The sequence below is a fragment of the Prionailurus viverrinus genome, chromosome X (assembly GCF_022837055.1).
Source record: "Prionailurus viverrinus isolate Anna chromosome X, UM_Priviv_1.0, whole genome shotgun sequence".
Classification (NCBI taxonomy): domain Eukaryota; kingdom Metazoa; phylum Chordata; class Mammalia; order Carnivora; family Felidae; genus Prionailurus; species Prionailurus viverrinus.
In genome coordinates, this window is record NC_062579.1 from 108,101,340 (window position 1) to 108,121,271 (window position 19,932).

Consider the following 19,932-nt stretch of genomic DNA (forward strand, 5'->3'; position numbering starts at 1 on the left):
ACTCTGATTATACAATAAATGTACAGATGAAAGAATGGATCGGCCTCTTGTCTAATAACGCCCAGGCTCAAACCAGGCACCCAAACACCTCTGTCCACTTTGCCCAAGCACAGCTAAGTAGACCTTTTCAGGACAGAGGCAGCTTGCATATCTAGCCAAGGGGTGTGGAATATGGCTAGGGGGACAAGGGAAGGAGTGCATGTGTCCTGCTGTGTCTCACTGCCTGGATGGCTGTAAGCACCGCCCTTATGGAGCCCAGTGGTCTCAATTCATACTTAAAGAGACCTCACAGAGGGGCGCCCGGGTGGCTCAGTCGGTTAAGCGTCCGACTTCATCTCAGGTCATGATCTCGCGGTCGGTGCGTTCGAGCCCCACGTTGGGCTCTGTGCAGACAGCTCGCAGCCTGGAGCCTGCTTCGGATTCTGTGTCTCCTCCCTCTCTGCCCCTCCCCTGCTCACACTCTGTTCTGTCTCTCTCTGTCTCAAAAATAAACATTAAAAAAAAAAAAAAAGGACCTCATGGAAAAATCAGTAGTTTTTCTCTTGCAAATCACCCTCTAGCAAGAGTTCCTCACGCAGGGACAGAAGACCCAATAACAACAATGGATCTGGAGGAGTCAAGTCAGCGCATCTCTGAATTTACCTGCCATATCCCCATGAAACGATGTGTGTGCCATCAGAGAATCTGACTCACCTGGAAAAGGCATCCAAGGGCCACAAATCACCGAAGCTGTTCCCTCATATTTGCCTCGTCTAGAGCTCTGCCTGGCTCTCATTGTACATTCTCTTTGAGACCGTTGCAGAAATGGCTTTTTTGATCGTGCTCCGGAAACACTAACTCATCTGCAAAGCTGACACTTTCCAGAAACGCTCCAGTTCTGCCAGCACCTAGAATCCAACGTTTTGCCCACTCCTATCAACAGCACCTGAATTTATTTTGTTCTAGATAAAGCACATGATGTAGTGAGTTTCACAATTTTGTTTCCACAGGTCCTTTTGAAAGGGAAAATTGATGCGTTCTGTGGAGGCTCCATCATCAATGAAAAATGGGTGGTAACGGCAGCCCACTGTATTAATCCGGATGTTGAAATTACTGTTGTTGCAGGTAAATAAACAAAACAGGATAGCATCTGTGGTATCACTGTATGCTGTGTGTACTTTCCTAAGGTCTAAGAAGAGCTTTCCTAAATAAGTTGGGCTAGTGCTAGAGGAGACACATTTCCAGAACCCAACTTGTTGCATCCACCAAGCCCCGCCACTGTTCCTTGGGTGTGCCTATGTTAGCGCCCGCCTCACAGGGGTAGAATTATTTATTGAGGTGCGCATTTCTCCAGCACACTGAGCCTCCCCAAAAGTCACGTCACATCACTCATCTTTGAGCCTGTATGTAGCGAGCCTTCGGCTAACATCTGGACGAATGAGCAAATGAATGTATTATCTGTGCTCAAACAGGGGGTCAAAATACTTGAAAGTAGGAGAGTCTAGGATCATTCGTGACACGCAGATTCCTGATCATCCGTGAACGATGTAAGAGTTGTATCAGCCTGGGTCAACTAACCAGCCCCACGATGGTCCTGAATGGGTTCTGGGTCTGGAAAGTATGCATCGGCCCTCGTCACGTGTTACCAAAATCCTAACGATGTAAGATTGGGATCTTTGACACTTGGCTACCAGTGAATTCAGTGAGGCCGAAAATCTTGGAAAATCTGCTTCTTTACGGGAGAGACTATTTGTGACTGAAGAGAAATCTCTTTTCCTTAGGTGAACATAACACCGAGGAGACGGAACATACGGAGCAAAAGCGAAACGTGATTCGCACTATTCTTCACCACAGCTACAATGCATCTGTTAATAAGTACAGCCATGACATTGCCCTTCTGGAACTGGACGAGCCCTTAACGCTAAACAGCTACGTAACACCTATTTGCGTTGCTGACAGGGAATACACGAACACCTTCCTCAAATTTGGATATGGCTACGTGAGTGGCTGGGGGAAAGTCTTCAACAGAGGGCGACCGGCTACAATTCTTCAGTACCTTAAAGTCCCCCTTGTTGACCGAGCCACATGCCTTAGGTCCACCAAGTTCACCATCTATAATAACATGTTCTGTGCTGGCTTCCATGAGGGAGGTAAAGATTCGTGCCAGGGAGATAGCGGGGGACCCCATGTTACCGAAGTGGAAGGCATTCATTTCTTAACTGGAATTATTAGCTGGGGTGAAGAGTGTGCAATGAAAGGAAAATATGGAATATATACCAAGGTGTCCCGGTATGTCAACTGGATTAAAGAAAAGACAAAACTCACTTAAAGTAAAATGTATTTCCAAGGTTGACATATTGGGGGTTGAAAATGGTCAGGGTCCTTTACTAACGAATCACTTTCCTATCTCTTTAGATTTGACTATATACATTCTATGACTACTGCTCTCTCTCTTTATGGGGAGAAATCTATCTAGAATTCCTATTTTACTGGAGTAAGTCAATTAGAAAATGTAATCACTAGGGGGACCTGGGCGGCTCAGTCGGTTAAGCCTCTGACTCCGGCTCAGGTCATGATCTCATGGTTCACAAGTTCAAGACCTGTGTTGGGCTGCACGCTGACAGCTCAGAGCCTGGAGCCTGCTTTGAGTTCTGTGTCTCCCTCTTTCTCTGCCCCTCTGCTGCTCATGCTCTCTCTTTCTCTCTCTCAAAAATAAACATTAAAAAAGTGTTTCTCTCTCTCTCTCTCTCTCTCTCAAAAATAAACATTAAAAAAATTTTTTTAAAAAGAAAATGTAATCACTACAGAAATATACTTTGATAGGAAATTGTGACCATCTCTACAGGTCCAACCCTTGACAACATTGTAAAGTTAAGTTCTTCATCCTCCATAGGGGCAACTCTCTGATTCTCCACCTTGGCAGCATTCCATTTTCCAGAGCGTTCTTACCTCTCCCACCAAAACATCACAATTTATTAGATCTGTATCCAGGATATTTGGTCTAGTTCACGATAAGGCCAGCACCACACTCATAAAGGAAGAACACAGGAGCAGGTGACAGGGTGAAACTCACCAGAAACACCGTTCCTCTTCTGTACCCTTATTCCCGCTTCCTTTATCTCTTCCATTTCCTAATCCCAAAATCAGCCCCCTCCCTTTCTCCTTTTCCCTACATGGGCATTAAAGGAGGGAAGGGCCACATCATTCTGTGTGACCGCTGTCCACAGTTACACATGTCTATCAAACCCAGACTTGCTTTCGGTTTGGTCTTTGACTTGCTTTTCAGAGCAAAGGGATGACATAAGGGGCCTGAGGAGCTTGAGGGGAAGGATCCTCTGAGAGAGTAGTGTTATTAAAATACATGCATCATGGAAGGAATGGCCCACCAGAATAGTCCTCTAAGAGCTTGCAGTTGAGTTGTGATGGAGGTAACTGAGAATGGTGACATCCACTCAGGTGTCTCGTCTCCCGCCTGAAAAAAACGTTAACAGAAAGAGAACGGTCAGCGTGCAATCTAGACCTAGTACAGTCTTCAAGGAAGAATTCACCAACGTGTCTCCAATATCGTCCAAGGCTAAGGAAGAAGTTGCCCTAGACCAGAGAACATAAGCATCATGGGTCCTAAACTAGCCCATCCCCACAGTGAAGAAGGGTGCCCGGGGGCTCTCACAGGCATGAGTCGTTCCAGGGAGCCAACTCACCTTCTTCTGGGGTGGCTGACCCACCAACTCACTCCCCTTTTCTACGGGGTTGCTGACCCACCTGCGTATAGACCTCAGTGTGTTAGAATAGCTCCCTTTATGATTTAATAAACTGGTGTTCCGGTTCACAGCTCAGCTTTTTGTGAACTTGGTTGATGTGAATCAGGCATCCTGTATTTCATGACGTGGGGAACTACTGACAAAATCACGTCTGGGACCACTTTGACCCCACCGAGCTGCTGCCCTCACCTCACCCCCAGCCAGGCCTCCCTCTCGCTGAGGTCTTTCAAGTGCCTCTAGTTCATACCTTTTTACTTTAGGCTTTCAAACCTAAATATCAATAAATGCATTTTCAAACGTCTCAAAAAGCGTTCCTTGTCGCGTCATTCACAGAGACGTGTCCCAAACGCTACGTTCGGCAGGGCCCTCGGCGTAATGGGCCCAAGTGCAATACAGCACATCTGAGTTTTCGTGGACCTTGCTAGTCTGTGATTTCGGGATGTCTCGTTCCTTTATTCAACAAATATTCAAGGACTGAACACTGTGTGCCAAATGCTGACGTGTTCGTCAAATATGAATCCACGTTTATGTATCTTGGGACAGCACTAAAATGATGTATCATGAAAGGAGGCCAGAATAAAAATGAGTGAGGCTGATGCTTCACGAACAGAGGAAGCCAGTTCTGCTCTTGTTGGCTAAAGGAGGGAGACACAGGAGACACTCCGATTGGCCGCCTTAGGTTTGAGGAGGATCCCGATTCACGCGTGCAAACGCGTTACTTCATGTTTGAATGACGAACGGTCTGGAGCCCCAGCACTCCAGGGTTGATCAAAGTGAGCCAGTCGAGGCCCGGTGGCCACGGAGACCACACCGACAAAGGCCGCAAGGGGGGGTGGCTTGACACTTCCTGGGACGGGTCCTCCCCGTGGCAGAGAAAGAAGATCCTGGGCCCCTAAGTCTCCCAGCCACGGTTCTCCTTTTCCCGCATCGACCGAAGTCATCGGGAGCCACCTGCCGCGTGTGGCCACAACCCAACACGTGGGGGGGGGGCCCCCGAAGCCCGCCCGAGAGCCAGCGGCTTCACAGCCAGGTCCTCGCTAGACTCCACCCAGGGCGCTGGCAGTGGCCACGGAAGAAGCATTTTAGTGCTTCCCAAACGGCTGCAGCTACTTAACCTAAACAGGTGGAAACACACCACTGCAATATTGGAAGCGACAGGTTAGAACAGAACTCACGCTGAGGGAAGAAATGTGTGTTCACGCAGGGCGGTCATCTTAACTCGCTGCTTAAGTGTGACGGGTTTTGGTTCTTCTGAAGCTCCGTAGGTTCTTTCTTTTCTTTTTTTCTTTTCTTTTTTAACACTTATTCATTTTTGAGAGTGAGAGAGACAGAGTGCGAGTGGGGGGAGGGGCAGAGAGAGAGGGAGACCCAGGATCCGAAGCAGGCTCCGGGCTCCGAGCCGTCAGCCCAGGGCCCGACGCGGGGCTCGAACTCACGGACTGTGAGATCATGACCCGAGCGGGCGTCGGACGCCCAACTGACTGAGCCACCCGGGGGGCCCCACGAAGCCCTGTTGTTTCTGATGGCAGGAAAGGAGCACTGTCCAATTTTTCTGCCAAAGGAGAAAGAATGGGTTTTCTCCCCTACTCTCCGAAACCGTGACAGACCAGGCCACAGAGTCGCTTCGTTATGATCTCCCAAACAGCTTCCGAATGCTTCGGACACCATCAAAACCACTCTGCCCACTGAACAGATGAGGAGATGGAGGCCAAGATAAGGCCGGGCCCAGAGGAACACGCTGGAGGAGTCAGGACTCGAACTCAGGTCCCCCACTCTATAGAGCTTTCAGACAGCCGGCTGTTTTTAGGGCAGCCGGGGACATCTGCAGGTGACCAAATCAAGGCCAACAGGTCGTCCGGAAGGTAGAGCGGCACACTGCGGCTGCGGCCGCTGCCTCGTAGCAGGCATTCGGTGACACAACACGTGTGGGACAGACCCGCGGGGCTGGGCTCTAGCCTCTAGCCCGGCCGTGCACACTGGGCCTTCCAGATGTGACACGCGACTTCTAGAACAGGTTCGTCGGTGTCCTCCGGCACGCAGGCATTCGGCAACGTTTCGATTCAATTGACTGAGCTGTGCCGGCTAAGACACAGCGGGCCACGGCGGACCACTCCAGAAGCTGAGAGGCCCGCAGAAGCCGAACTTCTCCCCACGCAGAGCAGCTGTGGGGGACCAGGAGGCCGGCTTCAGCCGCCCCCAGGCCCGTCTGAGCCACGCCCTCGGGAACCGGGGCTCCTCTTGAATCCGAAGCTAAGGCCGGCTAGAAATCTCATGGTTAAAAGCCCCCCAAATCAACGTGTTCTGCAAACCGCGGAGGCTGCCGAAGGAGTCCCAGGGGGGTAAAAGACTGGAATTTCTGCCCCTTTCAACCAGTCCGGGCACGCCGGCCACTCATTTTCTCCAACGGTAGTTTCGAGGCAGACCTTTTCCCACCCTAGCCTTGAACTTAGGGCTTGCGTTGAGATTTGCAGTTATTTCAGCCTCGAGCATGGGAAAAGTTACCAGAAAGAAGAGTAGGACGCAGATTCTTTTATCTGTAGAAATAGATATACATATAGATATAGATAGATGATATGTAGATATATAGACACAGAGAGACAGAGATAGAGATACAGAGATAGATAGATATATAGATATAGATAGATATAGATGAGATATAGATATAGATAGATATAGAGATATATAGAGATATATACAGATATAGATGATATATATAGATACATATAGATGATACATATAGATAGATGATATAGAGATAGAGATAGAGATAGAGATAGAGATATATAGATATAAAGAAGCAATGGCTTCTGGAACAGGGCCACAGCATTTTCTCCACACCCTTACAGAACAGTAGGATTTCGAATGCCCTGCCAGATCGTTTCACTTCGGTAGTTTTCCCAGTTGGTTGAGAGAAGGGTAGAAATAAGGACAGGGATATTCCTGATTCCAAAGACTTCTTTTCAAAAGGTTGCTTCATTGCAATGTTAAATATGGGATCTTAATCTATAAAAATTTGCTGAAATAGCAAATCTCCTGGATGCTGTCATTCTTAAACTTTTAAAAATGCAGTCCTCTGTGACTTCTCCAGACCAGTAACCGGGAAGTGGCTTAAGCACTGACCTCATGGCGGCAAGATGGCGGCTTAGGAGGACGCTGGGCTCACCGCACGTCCTGCTGATCACTTAGATTCCATCTACACCTGCCTAAATAACCCAGAAAACCGCCAGAGGATTAGCAGAACAGAGTCACCGGAGCCAAACGCAAACGAGAGGCCCACGGAAGAGGGTAGGAAGGGCGGCGAGGCGGTGCGCGCTCCACGGACTGGCGGGAGGGAGCCGGGGAGGAGGGGCGGCTCGCCGGGCAAGCAGAGCCCCCGAGTCTGGCTTGCAAAAGCGGAGGGGCCGGGCGGACTGTGTTCCGACAGCAAGCGCGACTTAGCGTCTGGGAGGTCATAAATTAACAGCTCTGCTCGGAAAGCGGGAAGGCTGGAGGACAAAGGGAGGGAGAGCTGCTGAGCCCCCTGACAACAGAGCTCAGTTTGGTGGGGAACAAAGGCGCTCGCCAGCGCCATTTCCCCCGCCCATCCCCCAGCCGAAATCCCAAAGGGAACCGGTTCCTGCCAGGGAACTTGCTCGCTCCGCGCAAACACCCAACTCTGCGCTTCGGCGGAGCCAAACCTCCGGCAGCGGATCTGACTCCCTCCCGCTGCCACAGGGCCCCTCCTGAAGTGGATCACTTAAGGAGAAGCGATCTAAGCCTGCCCCTCCTGCCCCCGAGCACCTTGCCTACCCACCCCAGCTAATACGCCAGATCCCCAGCATCACAAGCCTGGCAGGGTGCAAGTAGCCCAGACGAGCCACACCACCCCACAGTGAATCCCGCCCCTAGGAGAGGGGAAGAGAAGGCACACACCAGTCTGACTGTGGCCCCAGCGGTGGGCTGGGGGCAGACATCAGGTCTGACTGCAGCCCCGCCCACCAACTCCAGGTATACAACACAGCACAGGGGAAGTGCCCTGCAGGTCCTCACCACGCCAGGGACTATCCAAAATGACCAAGCGGAAGAACTCCCCTCAGAAGAATCTCCAGGAAATAACAACAGCTAATGAGCTGATCAAAAAGGATTTAAATAATATAACAGAAAGTGAATTTAGAATAATAGTCATAAAATTAATCGCTGGGCTTGAAAACAGTATACAGGACAGCAGAGAATCTCTTGCTACAGAGATCAAGGGACTAAGGAACAGTCACGAGGAGCTGAAAAACGCTCTAAACGAAATGCATAACAAAATGGAAACCACCACAGCTCGGCTTGAAGAGGCAGAGGAGAGAATAGGTGAACTAGAAGATAAAGTTATGGAAAAAGAGGAAGCTGAGAAAAAGAGAGATAAAAAAATCCAGGAGTATGAGGGGAAAATTAGAGAATTAAGTGATACACTAAAAAGAAATAATATACGCATAATTGGTATCCCAGAGGAGGAAGAGAGAGGGAAAGGTGCTGAAGGGGTACTTGAAGAAATAATAGCTGAGAACTTCCCTGAACTGGGGAAGGAAAAAGGCATTGAAATCCAAGAGGCACAGAGAACTCCCTTCAGACGTAACTTGAATCGATCTTCTCCACGACATATCATAGTGAAACTGGCAAAATACAAGGATAAAGAGAAAATTCTGAAAGCAGCAAGGGGTAAACGTGCCCTCACATATAAAGGGAGACCTATAAGACTCGTGACTGATCTCTCTTTTGAAACGTGGCAGGCCAGAAAGAATTGGCACGAGATTTTCAGGGTGCTAGACAGAAAAAATATGCAGCCAAGAATCCTTTATCCAGCAAGTCTGTCATTTAGAATAGAAGGAGAGATAAAGGTCTTCCCAAACAAACAAAAACTGAAGGAATTTGTCACCACTAAACCAGCCCTACAAGAGATCCTAAGGGGGACCCTGTGAGACAAAGTCCCAGAGACATCACTATAAGCATAAAACATACAGACATCACAATGACTCTAAACCCGTATCTTTCTATAATAACACTGAATGTAAATGGATTAAATGCGCCAACCAAAAGACACAGGGTATCAGAATGGATAAAAAAACAAGACCCATCTATTTGCTGTCTACAAGAGACTCATTTTAGACCTGAGGACACCTTTAGATTGAGAGTGAGGGGATGGAGAACTATTTATCATGCGACTGGAAGCCAAAAGAAAGCTGGAGTAGCCATACTTATATCAGACAAACTAGACTTTAAATTAAAGGCTGTAACAAGAGATGAAGAAGGACATTATATAATAGTTACAGGGTCTATCCATCAGGAAGAGCTAACAATTATAAATGTCTATGCACCGAATACCGGAGCCCCCAAATATATAAAACAATTACTCATCAACATAAGCAACCTTATTGATAAGAATGTGGTAATTGCAGGGGACTTTAATACACCACTTACAGAAATGGATAGATCATCTAGACACACGGTCAATAAAGAAACAAGGGCCCTGAATGAGACATTGGATCAGATGGACTTGACAGATATATTTAGAACTCTGCATCCCAAAGCAACAGAATATACTTTCTTCTCGAGTGCACATGGAACATTCTCCAAGATAGATCATATACTGGGTCACAAAACAGCCCTTCATCAGTTTACAAGAATTGAAATTATACCATGCTTACTTTCAGACCACAATGCTATGAAGCTTGAAATCAACCACAGAAAAAAGTCTGGAAAACCTCCAAAAGCATGGAGGTTAAAGAACACCCTACTAACGAATGAGTGGGTCAACCAGGCAATTAGAGAAGAAATTAAAAAATATATGGAAACAAACGAAAATGAAAATACAACAATCCAAACGCTTTGGGACGCAGCAAAGGCAGTCCTGAGAGGAAAATACATTGCAATCCAGGCCTATCTCAAGAAACAAGAAAAATCCCAAATACAAAATCTAACAGCACACCTAAAGGAACTAGAAGCAGAACAGCAAAGGCAGCCTAAGCCCAGCAGAAGAAGAGAAATAATAAAGATCAGAGCAGAAATAAACAATATAGAAACTAAAAAAACTGTAGAGCAGATCAACGAAACCAAGAGTTGGTTTTTTGAAAAAATAAACAAAATTGACAAACCTCTAGCCAGGCTTCTCAAAAAGAAAAGGGAGATGACCCAAATAGATAAAATCATGAATGAAAATGGAATTATTACAACCAATCCCTCAGAGATACAAACAATTATCAGGGAATACTATGAAAACTTATATGCCAACAAATTGGACAACCTGGAAGAAATGGACAAATTCCTGAACACCCACACTCTTCCAAAACTCAATCAGGAGGAAATAGAAAGCTTGAACAGACCCATAACCAGCGAAGAAATTGAATCGGTTATCAAAAATCTCCCAACAAATAAGAGTCCAGGACCAGATGGCTTCCCAGGGGAGTTCTACCAGATGTTTAAAGCAGAGATAATACCTATCCTTCTCAAGCTATTCCAAGAAATAGAAAGGGAAGGAAAACTTCCAGACTCATTCTATGAAGCCAGTATTACTTTGATTCCTAAACCAGACAGAGACCCAGTAAAAAAAGAGAACTACAGGCCAATATCCCTGATGAATATGGATGCAAAAATTCTCAATAAGATACTAGCAAATCGAATTCAACGGCATATAAAAAGAATTATTCACCATGATCAAGTGGGATTCATTCCTGGGATGCAGGGCTGGTTCAACATTCGCAAATCAATCAACGTGATACATCACATTAACAAAAAAAGAGAGAAGAACCATATGATCCTGTCAATCGATGCAGAAAAGGCCTTCGACAAAATCCAGCACCCTTTCTTAATAAAAACCCTTGAGAAAGTCGGGATAGAAGGAACATACTTAAAGATCATAAAAGCCATTTATGAAAAGCCCACAGCTAATATCATCCTCAACGGGGAAAAACTGAAAGCTTTTTCCCTGAGATCAGGAACACGACAAGGATGCCCACTCTCACCGCTGCTGTTTAACATAGTGCTGGAAGTTCTAGCATCAGCAATCAGACAACAAAAGGAAATCAAAGGCATCAAAATTGGCAAAGATGAAGTCAAGCTTTCGCTTTTTGCAGATGACATGATATTATACATGGAAAATCCGATAGACTCCACCAAAAGTCTGCTAGAACTGATACAGGAATTCAGCAAAGTTGCAGGATACAAAATCAATGTACAGAAATCAGTTGCATTCTTATACACTAACAATGAAGCAACAGAAAGACAAATAAAGAAACTGATCCCATTCACAATTGCACCAAGAAGCATAAAATACCTAGGAATAAATCTAACCAAAGATGTAAAGGATCTGTATGCTGAAAACTATAGTAAGCTTCTGAAGGAAATTGAAGAAGATTTAAAGAAATGGAAAGACATTCCCTGCTCATGGATTGGAAAAATAAATATTGTCAAAATGTCAATACTACCCAAAGCTATCTACACATTCAATGCAATCCCAATCAAAATTGCACCAGCATTCTTCTCGAAACTAGAACAAGCCATCCTAAAATTCATATGGAACCACAAAAGGCCCCGAATAGCCAAAGGAATTTTGAAGAAGAAGACCAAAGCAGGAGGCATCACAATCCCAGACTTTAGCCTCTACTACAAAGCTGTCATCATCAAGACAGCATGGTATTGGCACCAAAACAGACACATAGACCAATGGAATAGAATAGAAACCCCAGAACTAGACCCACAAACGTATGGCCAACTCATCTTTGACAAAGCAGGAAAGAACATCCAATGGAAAAAAGACAGCCTCTTTAACAAATGGTGCTGGGAGAACTGGACAGCAACATGCAGAAGGTTGAAACTAGACCACTTTCTCACACCATTCACAAAAATAAACTCAAAATGGATAAAGGACCTAAATGTGAGACAGGAAACCATCAAAACCTTAGAGGAGAAAGCAGGAAAAGACCTCTCTGACCTCAGCCGTAGCAATCTCTTACTCGACACATCCCCAAAGGCAAGGGAATTAAAAGCAAAAGTGAATTACTGGGACCTTATGAAGATAAAAAGCTTCTGCACAGCCAAGGAAACAACCAACAAAACTAAAAGGCAACCAACGGAATGGGAAAAGATATTCGCAAATGACATATCGGACAAAGGGCTAGTATCCAAAATCTATAAAGAGCTCACCAAACTCCACACCCAAAAAACAAATAACCCAGTGAAGAAATGGGCAGAAAACATGAATAGACACTTCTCTAAAGAAGACATCCGGATGGCCAACAGGCACATGAAAAGATGTTCAGCGTCGCTCCTTATCAGGGAAATACAAATCAAAACCACACTCAGGTATCACCTCACGCCAGTCAGAGTGGCCAAAATGAACAAATCAGGAGACTATAGATGCTGGAGAGGATGTGGAGAAACGGGAACCCTCTTGCACTGTTGGTGGGAATGCAAATTGGTGCAGCCGCTCTGGAAAGCAGTGTGGAGGTTCCTCAGAAAATTAAAAATAGACCTACCCTATGACCCAGCAATAGCACTGCTAGGAATTTATCCAAGGGATACAGGAGCACTGATGCATAGGGCCACTTGTACCCCAATGTTCATAGCAGCACTCTCAACAATAGCCAAATTATGGAAAGAGCCTAAATGTCCATCAACTGATGAATGGATAAAGAAATTGTGGTTTATATACACAATGGAATATTACGTGGCAATGAGAAAAAATGAAATATGGCCTTTTGTAGCAACGTGGATGGAACTGGAGAGTGTGATGCTAAGTGAAATAAGCCATACAGAGAAAGACAGATACCATATGGTTTCACTCTTATGTGGGTCCTGAGAAACTTAACAGGAACCCATGGGGGAGGGGAAGGAAAAAAAAAAAAAAAAGAGGTTAGAATAGGAGAGAGCCAAAGCATAAGAGACTGTTAAAAACTGAGAACAAACTGAGGGTTGATGGGGGGTGGGAGGGAGGAGAGGGTGGGTGATGGGTATTGTGGAGGGCACCTTTTGGGATGAGCACTGGGTGTTGTATGGAAACCAATTTGTCAATAAATTTCAGAAAAAAAAATGAAAAAAAAAACAAAAAAATAAATAAAAATTATTGATATTTAAAAAAATAAATAAATAAAATAAAACCAAAAAAAAAAAAAAAAGCACTGACCTCATAACGATAAAGTGGTCCCGTGATTTATGCTGTCGAGGGGCTCAAACCCCACGAACCATGAGATCATGCCCTGTTTGTTTCTTAAAGAGACCCAGTTGTTTAACATTTACGAACCTACCAGTGGGTGCAATCTAATTATTTGACTAAAAAGTCTTCATTTTTACAGTCCTGCTACTCAATTATTGCTGTAAGGGAGCACTAAATAATACTGTGAATTAAAATACAGAAGTTACTTAAGAAAGCATAATATTCACGAGCTAGAAAGCCTAAAAAATCAGACCTTTAAAATTGTTCTCAGAGAGCAACAGGTACTTTATGTAGTCAAAGAAAACATAACGTTCCTTAAATGCAAATATTTCTCCTATATAACACATTCACACAGTGGTAAGTTGACAAAGGTTTATTCTGTGCTCGCTTTCTGCTGGTACGCTCGTTCACGGTAATTTGTACGATATTTACAAATGGAATAGAGTGGAAAAGAGTTCTTGACAGTTCTTGACAAAGAGAGTTCTCAGCCAGCATGTAAGATTTAAAATAATAATAATAATCATCCCTGGGGCGCCTGGGTGGCTCAGTCAGTTAAGCGTCTGACTTCAGCTCAGGTCATGATCTTGAGCTTCATGGGTTCACGCCCCACCTTGGGCTCTGTGCTGACAGCTCAGAGCCTGAAGCCTGGTTGGGATTCTGTGTCTGCCTCTCTGCCTCTCCCCCTGCTCATGCTCTGTCTCTCTTTCTCTCTCAAAAATAAACATTAATGAAAATTAAAAAAAAAATCTGCACAGGGATGTATGGAACAGAAGTTTGAGGCAGGGCTTCACTACATTTCAGTCATCAGGGGATAAGACATTATATTGCACTTTTTCAGTACTGAATTAAAGTGAGCATAGTTTTCTACAGCATAAAATGTTTTGGATGCATAAAAATGTATAGAGAATAACATCATGAGCTCCCACGTGTGAATACCCATCCATTCCTTCTCTGTCCCCGACCCTCAGCTACCAACCTTAATTTGATGTTCATCATCATCCAGCATATACTTTTACTTTAAATTACCCATTAAAAGTACACATATTTTAAAACTTTATACAAATGGTATCATATTTATCCTGCAGTTTCCTGTGAGATTCATTGATGACAGCATAGCTCTAGATCTTTTATTTTTTAATTTTTTTTAATGGGGGGGGGTGTGCGGAGAGAAAGAAAGAGAGAGGGGGAGAGGGAGAATCTCAAGTAGGCTCCACACTCGATCCTACGACTGGGAGATCATGCCCTGAGCAGAAATCAGGGATCATGCCCTGGTCGGATGCTCAACCAACTGAGCCACACAGGTGCCCTGAGCTCTTATATATATATATTTTTTAATTTTATTTTAGAGAGAGAAAGAGCATGCAAGTGGGGGGGGGGGAGGGGAGAGACAGGCAGAGGGAGGGGGAGAGAGAGAGACAGAGAGAGAGAAAGAGAATCCCAGGCAGGCTACACACAGTGCAGACCCCAACAAAGGGCTCAATCCCAACGCCCCTGATATCATGACCTGAGCTGAAATCAAGGGTCAGACGCTCAACCGACTGAGCCACCCAGGCGCCCCCTCTAGATCTTTCCTTTTAACCTCTACACAGTATTTTGTTGTAGAATATTCCACAATATTCCATTCTTCTGTTCAAGGTCATTCCTGTTGTCTCCAAATTTTGTACTGTGCTGCTATGAACATTCTGGGACACATCTCAAGCACGCGTGTGTTTCTCTGGGGCAGATATTTAGGAACGGAACTGCTAAGTTATACAGTACTCATCTCAACTTTGCTCACTATTGGAAAATTGTTACCGAAGTGTTGCACCAGTTTATGCTCCCGGTAGCACCGGGTAAGAATTCTTGCTTCACATCCCACCCCCTCCCCCGCCCCAGCGCTTGGTGTTTTCAGAATCCAGGTAGATTTCTAAGGTACTAATTCCGGTATGTAAGATGGCTGTTTTGCACTGAATTCAGGTATTTTAAAACTAGTTGTAAATGTGCAGGGAGGTATAGTCCTATATCTTCCCCAGCTGCAGTAAAGAGATCATTTTAGCTTCTGAAGATAGATTCCAAAATGTCCGCCATGGTGGAAAAGTTACGGTTCCGTTAGTCACTAACGTTTTATTTGTTCTCCTTTGATTTCTCATAGATTGTCATGGAAAAGAGCACATTCACTATCAAACTGCGAGTAAAAGTTAACTGAAGTAGGGGGCACCTGGGTGGCTCAGTGGGTTGAGGTCGAGCGCCCCCGACTTCCGCTCAGGTCATGATCTCACGGTCCGTGAGTTCGAGCCGCACATCGGGCTCACTGCTGTCAGCACAGAGCCCACTTCAGATCCTCTGTCCCACCCCCGCTTGTGCTCTCCCAAAAAATAAATATTAAAAAAAAAAAAGTTAATTGAAGTAATCCTAGGCACATCAAGCTCTTTTCATGCTTCAAATCTTTGACTTTCTCTTCTGCTCCATTATGATATTTTAATTGTTCTCCAGCCTGGTTGCATTTCTTTGCTTATTTTGATAGTAATCAAGTTAGTGAGTCTCTCTCACAAATACGCAGATGAAATGTATCTTCGAAATGGTTTATATTTGATTTTGCTTGGGTTTATGCAAAGTTTCATTTAGCTGAAGGAATACATCTTCATGAAGTCCAACTTCACTGGCTGTTCTCAATACATGTTAATAGTCCTATCTGGAGGTCATATGCTGAAACCATCTCCCCAGAATTTAGTGCGCTAATTTGTACGTGTGAAAATGAGGTGATCAACAAACATCGGATAGGCGCTCGCTAAGGGCAAAGCAAAACTGAAGACCTAAATATATCATGCATGAGCTTTAATATATATAATACATTTTGAACTAAAAAGGAAAGCCTATTGTCACTTCTACTGATTTTCTTTTCAACAGTACAAAGGGTTTAAGTTTTCTCTTTAACACTGGTTCCTTTTTTTTTTAATGTTTATTATTTATTTTTGAGAGAGAGACAGACAGAGTGTGAGTCGGGGAGGAGCAGAGAGAGAGGGAGACACAGAATCCAAAGCAGGCTCCAGGCTCCGAGCTGTCAACACAGAGCACAACACGGGCTCGAACCCACCAACTGTGAGATCATGACCTGAGCTGAAGTTCAACACCTAACGGACTGAGCCACCCAGGCGCCCCAACACTGGTTTGCTCCTAAGCGTTTTGCTGGCCTTGGGCAGGCCCCATGAAACCAATCGCAAACTGACCATTTCAAATCAATGTAGGGAAGTGTACCAAAATGTGATAAAAAATAACTTGCTTTGACAATTACTTGCTTGAGACTTGATTCGTTAAGCACTCTCGAGTTTACTGCCCCTAGGGGAAGCAGGTTCCTATGTTCTAATACCTATTAATAATGAGCATTTTTCTCAGAGAATGTCTATTGAGTGAAACTGGATTGATTTCTGACCAAGCCCCAAACAGAATCACTAATTTCTCTTCCAGTGAAGCATTATACTCCCTTACATTTACAAAAATATACTCAGAAATGTCCTCGCTTCTTAAGAGAATACTAGAGCCCAGATGTCAGGATGGCTTTCATAACAACTCTATGAGATTCATACGCAATTTTGGAAATGTCACCAATAACGTTTACTCTTCAGCCAACATAGGAATAAAAACTGGAATACCCATTTTAATTTTCAAGGAGCTCTTTGGAGATTAGCTTCTTTCTAACTAGTTCACTGAAAGCACTTGCTCAAAAAAAACTCAAAGTAAATTTAAAGGCAAAAGAAATGTTTCGTTGTGCGATGAGATGCTCACTGAGGCATCTGAAACATCTCTCAGTTTTTAAAAAACAGAAGATTCAGTTGAACCAACTTGATAGATTTGTGTTCCTTCTCTATGTTAAGCCCAAAGTTCTGGTTCCCTAGTGGGCTTTGGAAGAGGTGAAGTCTGGTGAACCCAACTAGGTGCCCTTTGCAAAAACAATGGTTCAGAAAACCATCTCAGAGATCTAGCTGTTTTCCGGGTTTCCTTGGGCTCCATGATATGGAAGCAGATTTTTTTCAGAGTGTAGAAATATCCACTCACCAATGTGGCTATCCATCTAACCCCTGAAACCTCATTTACAGCTATCCTGGGGGAAGAAACTGTTTTTAAGTTTATTTAGTTTGAGAGAGTGACACATTGCAAGTGGGAGAGGGGCAGAGAGAGGGGGGAGACAGAGAGAATCCCAAGCAGGCTCCACACCATCAGCACAGAGCCCGATGTGGGGCTCGAACTCATGAACCGTGAGACCACGACCCGAGCCGAAATCAAGAGTCAGACACTTAACCGACTGAGTCACCCAGGAGCCCTAGAAAAAAAAAAAAAGTCAGTTCTTCTTTATTTAAGTAATCTCTACACCCAACATGGGGCTTGAACTCACGATTCTGAGATCAAGAGTCACATGCTCTTCTGACTGAGCCAGCCAGGCGCCCCTGGATGAAGAAACTTTTTGAGCACAACATTTTATCCTAGTTCTAGTCAGATCTCTCCATCTCTGTCTCTCAGGGAATTATGAAGCAAGGCTCAAGGTAAACATCTATTTTTCCCAATTTTCTTAGCATCGTTTATTAAACAGTCCCCCATTTCCCCACATGCCATGCTACATCCAATAATACAGCAAATTCCATATGTGTAAGACTTTGTTTCTGGTTTCTCTTCTCTGTTCTATTGTATCTGGCTACCATGAGGCTAATTCTCACTGTTTTATTTATTACCGCATTATGACGAACCTGAAGGTCGACATTTAACTCAAAATACCTCTGGTATCTTTCGGGTGTCGCTAATAAAGGAGAGGAAAGGAGGGTTCAACATATAATTGATACTATACTAAACTGAAAAAAATACACGACTAAATTTAAGGTCGAATATTTTTAATGTGGAATTAACACAAGTACATTTACATTGTAAGTACATTTACAATGTAATTAAATTTTGAAGACTTAAAGGGAAATTGCTGCTATGTTTTATAGTAACACACATTTATAGCCCAATAAAATTAATACAGTGCATTTCCATGTACAAATACATATACAAATGTAGCATTCATTGTACAGTGATTAAGACATTAAAAGACTATAACTGTATGTTTGAAACTACAGAACTCAGTATCGTCTTAAAGGATTAAAATCGCTAGTTTAATACCCTAAAAATGAAGACGTTTTGTGCAGAGGGGCATCATCAATCAAAAATTTTATCTCCTAGCTGTGTCTTCTAACCACAGGGTCAGCACTCAAGAGAAACGTGCTTTAGTCTCATTTTGTTGTTGTTATTGTCGTAGAAGCATTAAGCGAAGCATCACATTTATGGGCATTTTCATGAGCGAGTTATACATCAATCATCATAAATTCGGCAAATTGGACATTCGAAGACTTATAATTTGCGGGTACCTTTGAATAAAATACAATCGGTTTGTCATACAAACTGTTACATCAAATGATACCACTGGCATTAACTATGATCTTAACATGACACATAAACCTACTTAAAAGATACATTTATGTCTAATATAGTTATTGTGGTGTTTATCGTAAAACCAATAATCAAAAACCATGCGCCTAATGTGCCAACTTGACAGGAAAACTCACAACCCGGGATTCAAAAGGCAGCAATTTCAAACCATTGTCTTCAGTGGTCCATAAAAGAAAATGCTCCAAGCATAAATTCAACACCGCATGCACAAGCTGGCCCTGGGCTTTAAAGCGAGTGGTCACGCTTTTTACATATTTAGAAGAAAGACATCTCTACACGGATCACCAAAAAAAAAAAAAACAAAAAACAAAAAACCACAAAAAAAAAACCACAAAAAAAAACCCTAGGAAGAGACACAATATAACTTAAGAACACCTTTACCAGAACTGCTTTTTCTACAAAACGCAAAAGCAAGTGAAGACACTGGAAACGTAGAGCTTTGTAACAGGAACACCTCTTGTACAAATAGGAGTCTTTCACTTAAAGCTGTGACACGTGTATCCAAGTTTCAATGCGTAAAATGTAAACTTCAACACATCCTAACCACAGGATGTTTGGCTTTGGATCTTTCCAGAGCCGTAAGACAGCTCTGTCAACCCTAATACCAGTCAAAGTGCAAAAGAGGTCCTTCAGAACACATCCCTTTGGGACGTTAGAGTCCCACAGGTAACAGAAGTAATAATGAAATAAAACCATCAGCCCGCAAAGGGGTTTAAACTCTCTGGTTCTCTCTCTTCTCTCTTTGGAATTTCGTTTTGTTTTGTTACTGAAAAGTTACCCCGAACATTACAGGGAAAGCGTTTTGCCTGGAAATGTTCCGAGTGACTGATCTCTGGGTTTTAGATGGAGTCCGAATGCGTGCCGTGGAAAACCCTACTTGGAAGCGAAGTAACCTGCACTTGTCACCTGAGGGGGGGGGGGGGGGGCGGAAGGTGTGAAGATGATTCTTGCAAGAATGAGACAAACTGCGAATGACGAAGTCCTTCTCAGTCCTGAGGAAATTCTGTGAGTGTCATGGGCAGCACAGATCATCCTGACTCTTGTGCTATGTATCTGTAACGCTTTTAAGAAATATAATCTAGTTCACACCTCCAAAGGAAATCTTATTTCGAAAAGTCTGTTCATTCTCCTTTCATTCAAGGGGAACTTAGTTTCCTTGTGTTACTCAGAGCAGCAGCTACAAAATAATGAAGAATGATCAACGTGAGGATTCAAAAGGTGCATCCTAAATCCAAAGGTGATGTCTCTTGCTTGTTTATTTCACTACGAAAGGTGTTATTCTGGTACAAGATTATTTCTTGAAGCCATCTAGTTTATGAATGGCATAGCTTTACTGGCAGCAAAATAAACAGAATTCACATCTCCTACAACCGGATTTCATAAATATTATATGAGTTATGCTTGTGTGCATATAGATAACAGGAAACATGTTAAGCACGTAAGTATCAAAGAGATGTTTACCCTGTATTTGCCAGATTCCAAATAAGATAGCCTCGTATCTATCTTTAAACCTAAGTGCTGCCGACAGTTGCCTGTGTGGTCAACTGTAATTTCCTAACCCAC

At 43.9% G+C, this 19,932-nt stretch overlaps 2 protein-coding genes across 4 annotated transcripts in view; one reads left to right on the forward strand and one right to left on the reverse strand.

Moving 5' to 3' along the window:
• F9 (coagulation factor IX) overlaps positions 1-2,308 on the forward strand; it is a 31,571-nt gene extending 29,263 nt beyond the window's left edge. For both annotated transcript variants that reach the window (XM_047844714.1, XM_047844716.1), the window contains 2 exons: positions 990-1,104; positions 1,761-2,308. In XM_047844714.1, the coding sequence (XP_047700670.1) occupies positions 990-1,104; positions 1,761-2,308 (663 nt within the window). The remainder of the gene's footprint in view (positions 1-989; positions 1,105-1,760) is intronic.
• A 15,516-nt stretch (positions 2,309-17,824) lies between these two features.
• The window catches only part of MCF2 (MCF.2 cell line derived transforming sequence), a 110,006-nt gene continuing 107,898 nt past the window's right edge, over positions 17,825-19,932 (reverse strand). For both annotated transcript variants that reach the window (XM_047844953.1, XM_047844952.1), the window contains one exon: positions 17,825-19,546. In XM_047844953.1, coding sequence (XP_047700909.1) covers positions 19,506-19,546 — 41 coding nt within the window. In that variant the 3' untranslated portion in view covers positions 17,825-19,505. The remainder of the gene's footprint in view (positions 19,547-19,932) is intronic.